Below are 15121 nucleotides of genomic sequence, written 5' to 3' on the forward strand. Positions count from 1 at the left end.
CTTAGTTGGGATTTATCATGAATTATCATGGTTTTTAATGAGTTTTATCGAATTGATTAGAGATGGTCAGTTTGGCCGGTTTGGTTGTCTGTGGTCGAGATCTATAAGATCGAGACCGGTTCTGTGAAATCTGACTTGACCATTCTCTTAGTTAGGATTTATCATGAATTGTCATGAATTTTAATTAGTTTTTGGAGCACTTTTCAAAATTGGCCAGACTTGGGCCTGATGAGCCGTTTGTATGCTTAGATGTAGAATCAGCCATGCAATGATAGATCTTTGTGTTAAGATATCTGATCATATGCTTGTCTGTTGTAATAGTGGTTCCAGGTACAGACTTGGACCGTGGTAAAGGAAAGGGACTGTGAGGACTCCAGCCGTGGGAAGATGTGTGGTGATTGGGTCTTTGTTGATAGATGTGAAGTACTTGTAACCTATTGTGCTTGTTGTGAATTTATGATAGCCTAGTGTGCAACTTAAGTATGATGAACAAATGAATGATGTATGGATCTATTTTATTATCTATAAAATATCGATTTGCTCTTATATGAATCTAATTGTCTAAGTTAGAATGGATGAACCTCAGAACACTGAAAAATACTTAGAAAAAATATAGCACTTGAATTCGGAAATAAAGGAATCAAACTGAATGGAATTGTTAAGTAAGCCGCGGTCTGGTTGGGTTTAGGAATCTAGGATCGGGTCTTACAAATTGGTATCAGAGCATGCTTGATTCTAGGATTTGTTTGGGTTATTGGGATCACCACACATCCGGCTGTTGAGACTCGCGGTAAGGTTGTTTGTTTACTAGTATTGACTGCTTGATTGGTTAAACTTAGGATTGATTTGAGGTTTTGGTTTTCTGTTATGAACTAACCTTTGTGTGTGTTTTGAATCCTAAGGGTACTAAGAGGAAGTCAAAGAAAGGAAAGGAGGCTGCTGGAGCATCCGGAAATGTTGAGGCTGTTGGAGTCAATCAGACTCAGGTGTTGCCAACCCAGTTGGGGACGGTTAACACTGAAGCCGGATTGCCGCAGGGACCAATCCTTCCAACTGAGGTTCAGGTGGAGAACGTTGGGGATCAGCGTGACCAGGACCAGGGACAACAAGGGGAAACTTCCCATACTGAAGAACGGGTTGGTCTTAACCCCACTGGTACTACGGTTGATGATGAAACCGGTCCGGATGTGGAAGTGGCAGAGCCGTCCATAAAGGATGTGCTGGAGGCTATGAAGCTCATGGGTGCACAAATGGTGACTCTAACCCAGGCGTTCACACCTTTTGTGAATTCCTTTGTGGGTCAGGTTACTCCTCCGGTTCGTGCAGCTCAACAAGCTACTGGTGGACGTTTGAGATCAGTGGCTGAAGTGGTGGAGATTGATCCACCGGACAGAGTGGCGGACAAGGTTGATTACCTGAGGATTTTGGAGCGTGTCTCCAAGCTAGGGACCAAACACTTTGCTGGAAGTGTTGATCCCATTGAGGCAGACGAGTGGAGCAGATTGGTACGTAACTCCCGCTCTACTCACTGTCCTGGTGAGTACAGGAAGGACATAGCTGTTCACTTCTTGGAAGGTGATGCTCACAACTGGTGGTTGGCACTCGACAAGCGTACCAATGGCACCATTGAGCGTTTTGATGACTTTGAGGTTGAGTTCAACCACAAGTACTTTCATGCAGAGGCGTGGGATCGTTTGGAGTCTAAGTTCTTGGACTTGACCCAAGGCCGCAAGACAGTTCGTGAGTATGAAGAGGAGTTCAACTGGCTCAGGAGGTTTGTGGGAAGGGAGTTGGAGGATGAGGCAGTACAGGTCCGCATGTTCATCCGGGGCTTGAGAGCCGAACTCAAGACCTACTGCTCGGTCTGCACCTTCCGCACTGTGTCTGAGTTGGTGGAGAGGATGGCAATCCTTGAGACTAACCTTGCTGATGAGGCAAAGGTGAAGTCTAGAAGTCACGCGGCTTCTAGTGGATCTGGTGGTGACCGGAAGAGAAAGAGAGACACGGGTGAAGAGGGTAAAACCTCAAGTGGTAGGCCAGAGTGCTCTAAGTGTGGAAGACGCCATGGAGGCAAGTGCTGGAGAGCCATGGGGGGCTTGTACTCGTTGTGGTAAGATGGATCATGCAGCTCGGGACTGTCCGGGACCAGAGCAAGGCCAGGGACATGGTTTGGGTTGTGGTGGTACCTTTCACTGCCATGGCTGTGGCAAGGCCGGACATCTCCGTAGGGACTGTCCCAAGTCACAGGGTGGTCAGGACAAGAGCCGTGGAGAGGCAAGCAAGCCGAGCCAGAACCGGGGTCAGTCCTCCACACCAAGGGTGTATGAGTTATCTAAGGACGCAGATGAGGCTGGACCGTTCAAGGCGATCACTGGTAAAAACTCTTGACTTATTCTTTTCAATCAATAGAATTGCATGGTAAGGAACCTAGGATGGTTAGATACTTTGAATGGACCTTGTGTAGGGACCTTGAGTATTGGTGGTGTGGAAACACATGTACTTTTCGATACTAGTGCTACACATAGTTTTGTGAGCCCAGGAATGATCGGAAAGGGTTTGTTCCGGGTAGGAACTGAGGATGAACCCTGCATAGTGAATGCAGCTGGTGGCCAACAGATGCATTCATTAGGGCGGATTCAGGGGATTCCGGTTGTGATCAAAGACAGGGTAATGCCTGCGGATCTGATTGTTGTCCACCTAAAGAATCAAGAAGTGATCTTAGGTATGGACTGGCTTGGAGAGCATAGAGCCACCCTTAACTGTCGCCGTGGAAGGGTGCAGTTTGAGATGGGTTGTGAATCCCCGGTTAGCTTCCAAGGCCTATGTCCGATCCCTGGAAATATAGTGGTGTCAGCAGTCAGAGCGGAACGGATGCTTGAGAATGGTTGTGAAGCCTATTTGGCTACCATTACCACTAAGGAGGTCCTTGGGGGTGGTGAACCGGACGGGATCCTGCTGGTCAGTGAGTTCGAGGATGTGTTTCGGGCGCTACAGGGCATTCCCCCTGATAGGGCTGACCCATTCATAATAGAACTGGAACCAGGGACGGCCCCAATGTCAAAAAGTCCCTACCGCATGGCTCCTGCCGAAATGGCCGAGCTGAAGAAACAACTTGAGGAGTTGTTGGATAAGGGATTTATACGTCCTAGTGTATCACCTTGGGGAGCCCCAGTCCTCTTTGTGAAGAAGAAGGATGGAAGCTTCAGGTTGTGTATTGATTATCGGGGGCTGAACCGGGTCACTGTGAAGAACAAGTACCCATTGCCTCGGATGGATGAGTTGTTGGATCAACTCCGTTGAGCTAAGTGGTTCTCCAAGATTGACTTGGCCTCTGGATATCATCAGATTCCAATCGAGCCAAGTGATGTGAAGAAGACGGCGTTCCAGACTCGGTACGGCCACTACGAGTTTGTGGTCATGCCATTTGGACTGACCAATGCACCGGCTACCTTTATGAAGATGATGAATGGTGTATTCCGAGAGTACTTGGACTAGTTTGTGATCATCTTCATTGATGATATACTCGTGTACCCCAAGACAAAGGAGGACCATGAGAAGCATCTTCGGGCAGTGCTGGGACGCTTGAGGGAGGAGAAGCTCTATGCGAAGTTAAGCAAGTGCAGCTTCTGGCAAAGGAGTATTGGATTCCTTGGGCACATTGTGTCTGATCAAGGTGTGTCCGTTGATCAAGAGAAGATCAAGTGTATACAGGAGTGGCCGCAGCCAAAGAATGCTACGGAAGTAAGAAGCTTCTTGGGGCTGGCCGGCTATTACCGGAAGTTTGTCAAGGGGTTCTCGAGCATAGCTCAACCTATGACACAACTGACAGGCAAGGACGTGAGGTTTGCTTGGTCTGAGGCATGTGAGAAGAGTTTCACAGTCCTGAAGGACATGTTGACCAGCGCACCGGTCCTGGCGTTGACTGAGGCGGATCAGCCTTACGTGGTATATACTGATGCATCAATCACTGGACTGGGATGCGTCATGACACAGCACGGGAAGGTGATAGCCTATGCTTCACGACAGTTGAGAAAGCATGAAGGCAATTACCCAACCCACGACCTGATGATGGCGGCTGTGGTGTTTGCTTTGAAAATATGGATATTGTATCTGTATGGTGCTAAGGTACAGATACTCACGGACCATAAGAGCCTGAAGTATATTTTCACTCATCCTGACTTGAACCTTAGGCAGAGGAGGTGGATGGAGTTTGTTGCAAATTATGATCTGGACATAGCTTACCATCCAGGAAAGGCTAACCTTGTGGCAGATGCATTGAGCCGCAGGAGAGCAGAGGTATCGGCTGAAAGGGAGGCTGATGAGTTGGAAGGGATGGTGCGATCATTGCATCTCAACACCCTAGTTAGCCATGATGAGCCATTGGGGTTGGAGGCAGTGGACCAGGCCGATCTACTTACAAGGATTCGTCAAGCACAAGGCTTGGACGAGAACCTCAAGAAGGTTGCTACCAATGACAAGACGGAGTACCAGACGGCAAGCAATGGTACCATCTTGGTCAATGGAAGGATTAGTGTTCCTAATGATAAGGAACTGAAGGAGGAGATTATGAGACAAGCTCATAAGTGTAAGTTTTCTGTTCACCCAGGGTTGAACAAGAAGTATAGGGATCTGAAGAGGTATTATCATTTGGTGAGGATAAAAACTGATGTGGCTGAGTGGGTGGCTAAGTGTCCAACCTGTCAACTCGTGAAAGCAGAGCATCAGGTTCCCAGGGGTCTGCTTCAGAACTTACCCATACCGGAGTGGAAGTGGGATCACATCACCATGGATTTTGTGACCTCCCACTACCCGGAACCGGAAGGATGCGGTATGGGTTGTGGTTGATCGCTTGACCAAGTCTGCACACTTTCTGGCCATCCGCAAAGGAGATGGTGTAGACCAGATTGTGCGGATCTACTTGGATGAGGTAGTGCGGTTGCATGGTGTTCCAGCAAGAATTGTCTCGGATAGAGATCCAAGTTTACTTCTTACTTCTGGCAGGCTTTCCAAAAGGCCTTGGGTACCAGAGTAAACATGAGTACAACATATCATCCGCAAACGGATGGACAGTCGGAAAGGACAATCCAAACTTTGGAGGATATGCTGAGGGCGTGTGTCTTGGACTGGGGAGAGTCTTGGGAGAAACACTTGCCTTTGGTGGAGTTTACTTACAACAACAGCTTCCACACAAGCATTGGCATGTCGCCATATGAGGCATTGTATGGAAGACCTTGCCGGACACCTCTATGCTGGACCCAAGTGGGGGAGCGTAGTATGTTGGGTCCTGAGATTGTGGAAGAGACCACTGATAAGATCAGGATGGTCAACGAAAAGATGAAAGAGGCGCAAGACCGCCAGAAGAGCTATGCGGACAGGCGTAGGAAACATCTTGAATTCGAGGTTGATGATCTGGTGTATCTCAAGATGATCACGTTCAAGGGTATGACCAGGGTTTGTGGGAGGAGGAAACTGGATCCTAGGTATTTGGGTCCGTTCAGGATCATAGAGAGGGTGGCATACAAGTTGAACTTGCCATCGGCCATGGATGCATTTCACAATGTGTTCCATGTATTCCAACTCCGAAAGTGTCTGACGGACCAAGACATTGTGTTGCCTGAGATTCCTGCTGATCTTGGTAAGAACTTAACCTTGGTGACTAGGCCGGTTCGAATCGTGGATCGGACAGAGAAGGCAATGAGAAAAAAAATGGTTCCCATGATCAAAAGTGGTGTCGGAGTTCAATGGTAAGGACGTCATCACTTGGGAAATGGAGGCAAGGATGAAGGCTGAGTATCCGGAGTGGTACGGTCAGTTCCTTCCTGATACAACCCTTGACTTGGATTCGAGGACGAATCCATTGTTAGTGGGGGAGACTTGTCATGTCCCCGATCCTAGATAGGATCGTCCGGACGGACTGTGGCGCGAGGCAATGCACTGATCAGGTCATCTGCCCTTGAGAAAAGCATGCCATGGTCCAAATTAATGGTTAAGGATGTCAGACAGCTGAGACTTAACCTGGATACGATGGAGACAAGTTGTTTAGAGCTGGAAGAGTGATCCGGTAGCTGGACGAGGTCCGGGTCAAGCTCAATCAGCTCAAGAGAGTGTGGTATCAGCTCACTCAGTGTTGTTCAGCTCACGGGAGCTGATTGACTAGCTCACTCAGCTGGGGACGGTTGGCAATCAGCTCACCTCAGCTTGGCGGAGTGTTCCGGTCCAGACCAGTGTGGCCGGGTCCGAGCGGTTACCGAGCCGTCCCAATGGTCCGTGTGGGACGAAGAGTCCAGGTGCGATCTTGGCTGAACCAGGCAATGAGACAAAGGCCTGGGGGAGTTGGTTTCCGTGTGGGAACTGCCAGGGGAGCAGTTGGGGCCGAGCCGTCCCGATGGTCCGTGTGGGACGAAGAGACCAGGTGCGATCTTGGCTGAACCAGGCAATGAGACAAAGGCCTGGGGGAGTTGGTTTCCATGTGGAGCTGTTCTGAGCGATTTTGGGCGAAAAGGTACAAGGGGACAAGTGGCATCTCCTTGGCCAATCCTTTGTAACCGATCGGCCAGAGCAGTTACCAGTCCCTCTCTCTATAAATACAGACCCTTGTGGTCGATTTCGGGCATCATTTTTCCTAGGAAAAGTCCTGAAGAAATCGTGAGACAAAAGAGAAAGAGAGTGGCCGGCGACTTGAAGAGCAACCGTGTGTGGTGGTGCTTGATCTGATCCGACCAAACCGTGACTGTGTGAAGCAGGATGGATACCAGACAGAAAGAGAAGGAGAAGGAGAAGGACTTGGCACCTGGAGAACGGACTCCTAAGGTTCGTGGTGTGGTTCGCAAACCATTGGACATAGACGGTGGTTGATCCGACCGAGTCTATGGTCCGATCTGTTTTGTTGGTTACACTCATTCCCACTTTCTGATTACTTCAACTTATAATCTGGAAGAATATGGTTAATCAGACTTGATGGCACTGAACAAAGGCCTTGGCCGGTTCATGAATGATGTCCATGGCCTTGGTCGGACTGATCATGGTCGAGATCTATATGATCAAGACTGAATTGATAAATTCTGACTTGACCAATCTCTTAGTTGGGATTTATCATGAATTATCATGGTTTTTAATGAGTTTTATCGAATTGATTAGAGATGGTCAGTTTGGCCGGTTTGGCTGTCCGTGGTCGAGATCTATAGGATCGAGACCGGTTCTGTGAAATCTGACTTGACCATTCTCTTAGTTAGGATTTATAATGAATTGTCATGAATTTTAATTAGTTTTTGGAGCACTTTCGAAATTGGCCAGACTTGGGCCTGATGAGCCGTTTGTATGCTTAGATGTCGAACCAGCCATGCAATGATAGATCTTTGTGTTAAGATATCTAATCATATGCTTGTGTGTTGTAATTGTGGTTCCAGGTACAGACTTGGACCGTTGTAAAGGAAAGGGACTGTGAGGACTCCAGCCGTGGGAAGATGTGTGGTGATTGGGTCTTTGTTGATAGATGTGAAGTACTTGTAACCTATTGTGCTTGTTGTGAATTTATGATAGCCTAGTGTGCAAATTAAGTATGATGAACGAATGAATGATGTATGGATCTATTTTATTATCTATAAAATATTGATTTGCTCTTATATGAATCTGATTGTCTAAGTTAGAATGGATGAACCTCAGAACACTGAAAAATACTTAGAAAAAATATAGCACTTGAATTCGGAAATAAAAGAATCAAACTGAATGGAATTGTTAAGTAAGCCGCGGTCTAGTTGGGTTGAAGAATCCAGGATCGGGTCTTACAGATCGTGTTAACACAAGCGTATCGAGCAAAGCAGGTCCTGAGATTTTAGGTGTTATAGACGATTTAAGAAGGATTTAAATAATTTGGGGATCTAAATTTTTTTTTTTACAAATTTAGAAATCTTTTTGTATATAAATTGTTTTAAAAATTTTGTGGGCTTTAGGCAAATGTTTCTTCCACCTTGGCCAGGACCGGCCCTGATACCGAGAGAAGTCGAGACGCTAAGTGGCCGCAGAACAATAATGATAGCTTGTGGCGTTTGGCATTCAGCTTCTGTTGTCAGTGTTTCCGGTGAGGCCACGTCATCGGGAAAACTCTTTGTGTGGGGTGATGGAGAGGATGAGAAACTCGGACATGATGATAACAAAGAGTCTAGACTAATCCCATCTTGTGTAATAACTACGCTGGATACAACTAGCCTTGTGGACAGAACATTACTGTTGCTCTCTCTGCATTAGGACAAGTTAGTGCAATGGGGTTCTTGATCCTAGCCACCACAATGTCGTGAGAGCTCCTTCTTGCATTGAGGGAGGTCTAGGAAAGAGTTTTGTCCAAAAAGTGGCTTGCGGGTTTCACCATATCGCTGTTTTAAACTCGAAAGCTGAGGTTTACACATGGGGGAGAGGATCAAACGGACAGCTCGGGCACGGAGACACTAAATATAGACGCATGCCAACTCTTGTGAGAGCTTTGAAAGGTTAACAAGTGAAGAGAGTGGTGTGCGGTTCTAACTACACAGCAACCATTTGTCTTCACAAACCAATAAGGTCATCCGTTTAACTGCATGAGAAAGCTCCACAACTGTTACAACTGTGGGAGTGTCTCATGCGCTAGCAAAAAGTCCTTAGCAGCAGCCATGGCTCCCAAGACGAACAGGCCTTACCGTGTGTACGATGACTGCTATATCAAACTCGAAGGTGCCAGAGAATATTTAGAAACCCCGGCGAGCAGTGCCAGGTTTTCAAACGCACGTCTATCATCTAGCATTAACGAGATGGATGCCATTGGCACAACACCTCAGCGTCAGCTTCTTAGGGTGGATTCATTTGATTTCTTCCGATAATCCAAGATTCATGATCTTAAAACATCAGGAGGAAGCCACATATCGTCTTCTCTGGTAAGACACTCGGTGACTTGTGGTCTCCCGTTTTCACGTAGAGGTTCTGTTGAGTTGTTTCCTTTGTCGACAAAATAAAACCCTGTTGATTCCGTTGCTGCAGACTTCAACACCGACATTGCAGATACAGAGTTGCTGCAAGAAGGGACAAAGAAATCGAATCAGTGCCTTAACCAGGAAATATCAGTACTCAAAGCATTCAGGTTAGTCCCCACCATTTTAAACCATGTATATAACTTTGTAGATGAAGACATGTATATACTACTCAGGTGGAGAAGCTTACCCGAGAAACAAAACAACTTGAAGCTGCGGTCTTAAAGGCGCATGCCGATGCAGATAAGATAAAATGTTTAGAAGAGGTGGTCAGGTACCTTACTCTGAAGATTTATACAGTCACACTTTTTTTGTATGAAAACATTTGCTAATCTTATTTAGATATATGATTCCAATGCTTTTTTTTTTCTTTTTGCAGTTGATGGACGCAACCAAGAAAGAAGTAGACAAGACAAAGAGACGAAGAAGCTCGTTTTGATGTAAGCCTTTAACTAGAGACTGACCAACAACCTCTAACTTGATCAAAGCAAAGGGGTTCAATGTAGAATACGACAAGTTTGATACATCTCTGATCAAATTACACACTTATGGTTTAGAAATTGACATAGAAAAACAATAAAAGTTGGAACCTTTTGATTTGGGTTTCTGTTTGAATCAGTGAAAAATAATGAGAAGTTTCTTCATTTGACTAACAATGGCCAAGCTAATACTCATCATCTGATTCACCGTAAACATCTCTTTCTTGATCTCGTTACCCACAACTGTTCCCATTTCCTCAAGCCCATCAGAGCAAGTCTCGTCGTCAGTCATGGCGGCGCTGATCCAAGTCTTAACATCTCCGACGACCCTCTTCGTCAACCAGTTCCCTCCATTCTTCTTTTCCCTCTTGAACTTTGATATCGACTCGTTCAGTTGACTCACCGCGTCCGCGTACAGCTTCACGTAGTCACCAACCACCGTTTCCTCAGGCATATCGTTGATAGATCGGAAAGACACGGAGAGGTTGGATACCTTCTTAGAAGCGACTCGAAGTGAGAGCTTGATGTGCTGCAGTCCACAGATCAGTACATGGAACCAGCTCAGCATGGAGTTCAGGACGTTCTGAAAATTTCAACCAAGTTTCATGTTTTTCACCGTACCGGACAGACTGACCGTGCATTGTACTGGACCGTCCCGCATACATCCGGAAAGTAGCTTTGGCTGGAACCATGGCCGGATGACCAATCTGAACGTACTGGAGCTTGACTTTCCCGTCCAACTTCACAAGCTAAGGCTGATGGACAAACCAGAATCAACTTAGGACAAGCCAATTCCGATTCAGACCATATCTTCTCTCTTTTGGCCCGTTTGGCTCGTACCGCATGCACCCGCGACTGTGCTGATGATCTCGCCTCCTTGTTCGATCCGATCATGGACTTCTTCTTTGGTTATTTCTCTAAGGCAAGGATCCTTAAGCTCTCAGAAGACTTGGCCACGTTAGAACACAACTTATCCGATCAGAACGTCCCGCGGCCTTTGCAGAACGTCCCGCGGCCCTTGCTGATCGCCCCGCCCATGTGCTGATCCTTTCCGCCTTGGACACAACCAGCTCGGATGAATCTGGACAGGAGCCGAACAGACATCTAGTCAATGTTGTATTTTCTATGTCTTGATTTCACACATTCTTCTTTATTTCTTTTGAATAGAAAGTAGTATAAGTATGTAATCCCTTTCACTTGAAATAATAGATTGTTTTCCCCTTTGTTTTGAGTTGAAACTCTTTGTTCTTTGTAGAACTTTTCTTTGTTTCTTGGTGAGTCATATCCAAGTAAACATTCCTCAAAATCGTTGGACTTGTGAGTCATATCAAAAAACGACTAGAGACTCTTCTTTTGGTGGACTTGTGAGTCATATCAAGCACCAACTGAAGTCGGGAATATCGGAGGCCTTCCGCAACCTTCATACGACCCTTCAATCCACCAGTTTTCCATCCGGAGTTCATATCCAAACCAGATCCAGTCGAGTAATCCGATCTTAGGGTCCTTCAAGTGGTATCAGAGCCGCTCGTTTGGTATCGTCTAAATCATTCCATCTTCTCATCTTCCATTTCTTCATAAACACTTTCTTATTTCTATCTATCTTGAATCCGGGCCCCTCATTACCATCCTCTATCTATAAAAAAAAAAAAGATCTACATATAAAAAAAAAAGAGAGAATTCGAAAAGTTTTTCATTTGGGGATTGGTGGTGGAAGAGAAAGCCTGCTGGCTGAGGAGAAATCCAGTCTTTGAGGTAGTTAAAACGGATTCCAAAACCAAAAATCTTTTATCTTTCTATCTGGAAAAAAATTCCCTTTTGTTTGCTTGGATTTGCACATTGGGATTCTTTGATTTGTTCTCTTAGAACATTGAGTAGAAACTTGTGTGTGATCACCAAAAAATCTGAGAGAAACACTTGTGTGGGTCAGGATCAAACACTTGAGAGAGTGAGGATTTTTATCTGCTAATCTTTTGTGTTGAGAATTTTCAGGATAAGATGTTTGGCCTTCTCAAGGAGACTAGCCAAGAGAAATACCAACGACAGGCTAATTTTCATTCTTCATCTCAAAACTTGTTGAACGTTTTTGATGAGTTTGTTACTATGCAGGAAATGCCAACCCTTAGAAAACCATATAAGGTGCCAGACCGGAGGTGCAAAGAGCAGTCCAAGTCGTCCAAAGGTGAAGCTGATCCAAAGAGGCGTTTGCTTCAGTTTGATGTCCAAGAGTTTTGTGATAACTTTGTGGAGGAAGTGGTGAAAACCCTCAAGGACGTCAACCAGACCCATAAGAAGAGCACATCCACACGTGCACCTGTAGCTAAGCCATCCTTATTCATCAGCAAGAAATCCAAAGGTAAATCTGAAACCCATGTTGAGGAGTTGAAAGATATTTCAGATTCTTTACCCATCTATGATGAATATGATGAAGAACCAATTGAAAGATTGATGATTTGTGAGAAAAAGTGTGATTTTCCTTCTTCTGAATCTGAGCTTATGATTGATAATGAACAAGCTATTGTGGAACTAACCGTTTTGCAACCGGAGCATCCGAGTAGTCTTGTTTTGTCTCCACAGGTTTTTGAGGAAGAACCACTGGACTATCCACATCAAGGACCACGTCTTGACTCTAGAAAACCTTTGGATGAGGATCTAGGTCCTATCTTTGATGAGGAGGACGAGCCAGGTCCAGTCTTTGATGAAGAAACAACAAGCATCACATCCATCGCTATGGAGAGTCATCTAAGCTTTGATCCCGGCACAACTCCTGCCCCTTTGTCTTCTGAATTTCAAGAGAAATTTTGTGTTTTGAGTATCCAGGAAAAACAGGTTCAGCCTCAGAAAAGTGAAAGCATTGACAATTCCCAACAGCTTGAGATTTGTAGAAGCATAGTTGTTCAAACCGGCTACTTTGGAAATGCCAGCGACAGAGGTTCAGTCCAGGGAGAATATATCGACATTAAGAAGGTATTTTATCATAAATCCAATTTCCCTGGAAGGCCAACTCACCAAGGATTCACTGAGGCTTGGAATCGCATGAAAATCTTCACGGAGGAAGGAGTTATGAGTTTTTCAAACCTGAGGTTCTCCAGTCCGTCTATCCGCGAGTACCAGACTTCTAAAGGAGATTCAGGCCCGGGAAAGAATCAGCTTGAGCCAAAACCGATCTTAGGGTTCAATATGGATCTCTCAGCTTCTCATAAAGACCGAAATCAGGAGAAATGGCCATGGAATTATGAAGTTATGATCCATCCACCAAAACCGGCAAGACCAAAGACAGCACAACCTTTTTCATTCAGCCAAGAACCCGGAGGTACTTTCAAAACTTCTACTTTTATTTGTGCTGATGAATCTATTTTGAAGCTTGATATCTTGTGTGTTGAAACTGATATACCTTGGCTTGTGTTGAGATCATTGCTTAAAAATTATGTTGTCTTGAGCTTTGATGTCATCTTGGTTTACAACACATTCTTTGATGAGTATCCTAAGAGTTTGGATCATGTTTTTGATGTCTTAAGGATAGAGAAACCCTTTGATTATTTCTTTATCAGATTTGATTTGGTTTCTCTAGTTTTTTGAATGAACAGGATAAGCATGATCATTTCCCAAGGAGAGCAAGCAATGATGGTCGCCAAAGAACTTGGAATTACTTGATGAAAACGACTTCAAAACTCCAAGGAAGTTTCTGTCCAATCTTTTCATTCATTGAATTTCCCTTGAATTTTAATTCTTTTGTATCTGATTTATTTCCTTTTGATATAGGTACAATGGATTTGAGGACAAATCCTTTTGAAGAGGTAGGGAATGATGTGCCGCAGTCCACAGATCAGTACATGGAACCAGCTCAGCATGGAGTTCAGGACGTTTTGAACATTTCAACTGAGGTTCATGTTTTTCACCGTACCGGACAGACTGACCGTGTAGTGTACTGGACCGTCCCGCATACATGCGGAAAGGAGATTTGGCTGGAACCATGGCCGGATGACCAATCTGAACTTACTGGAGCTTGCCTTTCCCATCCAACTTCACAAGCTAAGGCTGATGGTCAAACCAGAATCAACTTAGGACGAGCCAATTCTGATTCAGACCATAGCTTCTCTCTTTTGGCCCGTTTGGCTCGTACCGCATGCACCCGCGACTGTGCTGATGATCTCGCCTCCTTGTTCGATCCGATCATGGACTTCTCCTTTGGATATTTCTCTAAGGCAAGGATCCTTAAGTTCTCAGAAGACTTGGGCCACATTAGAACGCAACTTGTCCGATCAGAACGTCCCGCGGCCTTTGCAGAACATCCCGCGGCCCTTGCTGATCGCCCCGCCCATGTGTTGATCCTTTCCGCCTTGGACACAGCCAGCTCGGATGAATCTGGACAGGAGCCGAATAGACATCTTGACTAGTCTTCTCCTTTTTCCATGCTTTGACCAGATGTAGTCAATGTTGTATTTTCTATGTCTTGATTTCACACATTCTTCTTTATTTCTTTTGACTACAAAGTAGTATAAGTATGTAATCCCTTTCACTTGAAATAATAGATTGTTTTCCTCTTTGTTTTGAGTTGAAACTCTTTGTTCTTTGTAAAACTTTTCTTTGTTTCTTGGTGAGTCATATCCAAGTAAACATTCCTCAAAATCGTTGGACTTGTGAGTCATATCATGCAACGACTAGAGACCCTTCTTTTGGTGGACTTGTGAGTCATATCAAGCACCAACTGAAGTCGGGAATACCGGAGGCCTTCCGCAACCTTCTTGTGACCCTTCAATCCACCAATTCTCCATCTGGAGTTCATATCCAAACCAGACCCAGTCGAGTAATCCGATCTTAGGGTCCTTCAGAGCTCGAGGATTGATTCAGGGTTGAGTTTTCCTTCGAGGGATGAAGATAAGGCGTTGAAGCAGGTCTCTGGGTAATGAGTCACGGCACGGACTGCTTTGAGCGGCTTGGAAGAGATGGGAAGGTTGTGTGAACGACGAGTGAAAGCTCCGGCAGTTAAGGCGAGGATCAAGAGGAGGGATATGATGGAAACAATGGCGATTAAGGTTTTACGGGAAGGTGGTTTGGGAAGTGGAGAAGGAATCTGGTTTTCTGGGTCGGATACTTCGTCGTAACCTTTCAAGGTGTTGATCAACTCCATTTGAACACGACAACTGCGGTAGGGTTTGGTCGAAAAAGATGTGAATGTCGTCTTGGGCGATTTGGGATTTGGACATTTCGAAAGTCAACAATAAATAGTCAAATGTGGACACTGGAAGCAGCCCCGCAACGAAACCCTGACTCTCACGTCTTCTTACTGCATCTCTCTCTCTCTCTCTCTCTCTCTCTCTCTCTCTTTCTTATTTCTCTCTCTCTTATTCTTCTACTTGATTGTTTTCAATATTGCTTCAGTTGCCTAACAAGTTTTCAATATTACATTTGAGATTCGAGCGAAGTTATGATAAGAATAAGATCATGATTAGAGTAAGAAGATGACAGTAATGTATTGATTGTTTTATTTTAAGGGTTCAAAGTTACAATCAATGCCCATAGATTCACTCTTCTTTATTCTAAGTTGTAAATTTTCGGGATTTTTTTGTTAGGTTGCATGATACTATGGATTTTATCCATCTTTAACTATGGTATATGAGTGTTTTAGAGTATATTATATGGGTTTGG

At 45.0% G+C, this 15121-nt stretch overlaps 1 protein-coding gene and 1 pseudogene across 1 annotated transcript; one reads left to right on the forward strand and one right to left on the reverse strand.

Annotated features, from left to right (window-relative positions):
• LOC106334834 overlaps positions 1 to 9435 on the forward strand; it is a 20212-nt pseudogene extending 10777 nt beyond the window's left edge.
• A 176-nt stretch (positions 9436 to 9611) lies between these two features.
• Positions 9612 to 14603, reverse strand: LOC106302919 (pectinesterase 3-like). The gene is made up of 2 exons (XM_013739318.1): positions 14309 to 14603; positions 9612 to 9997 (listed from the first exon to the last, which is right to left on the reverse strand). The coding sequence occupies exons 1-2, from the start codon at positions 14601 to 14603 to the stop codon at positions 9612 to 9614; spliced, it is 681 nt and encodes a 226-aa protein (XP_013594772.1).
• Between the last annotated feature and the right edge of the window lie 518 nt (positions 14604 to 15121).

This window comes from Brassica oleracea, chromosome C1 (genome assembly GCF_000695525.1).
Source record: "Brassica oleracea var. oleracea cultivar TO1000 chromosome C1, BOL, whole genome shotgun sequence".
In the NCBI taxonomy this organism is placed as follows: Eukaryota; Viridiplantae; Streptophyta; class Magnoliopsida; order Brassicales; family Brassicaceae; genus Brassica; species Brassica oleracea.

What these genes read in the sequence shown, in the direction of transcription:
- LOC106302919 (XM_013739318.1), bottom strand. Translation starts at nt 14,603, where the DNA reads ATGGAGTTGATCAACACCTTGAAAGGTTACGACGAAGTATCCGACCCA. An exon ending in CAACCCTGAATCAATCCTCG is followed by an intron (nt 9,998 to 14,308) that starts AGCTCTGAAGGA and finishes TGCAGCACATCA; the next exon opens with AGCTCTCACTTCGAGTCGCT.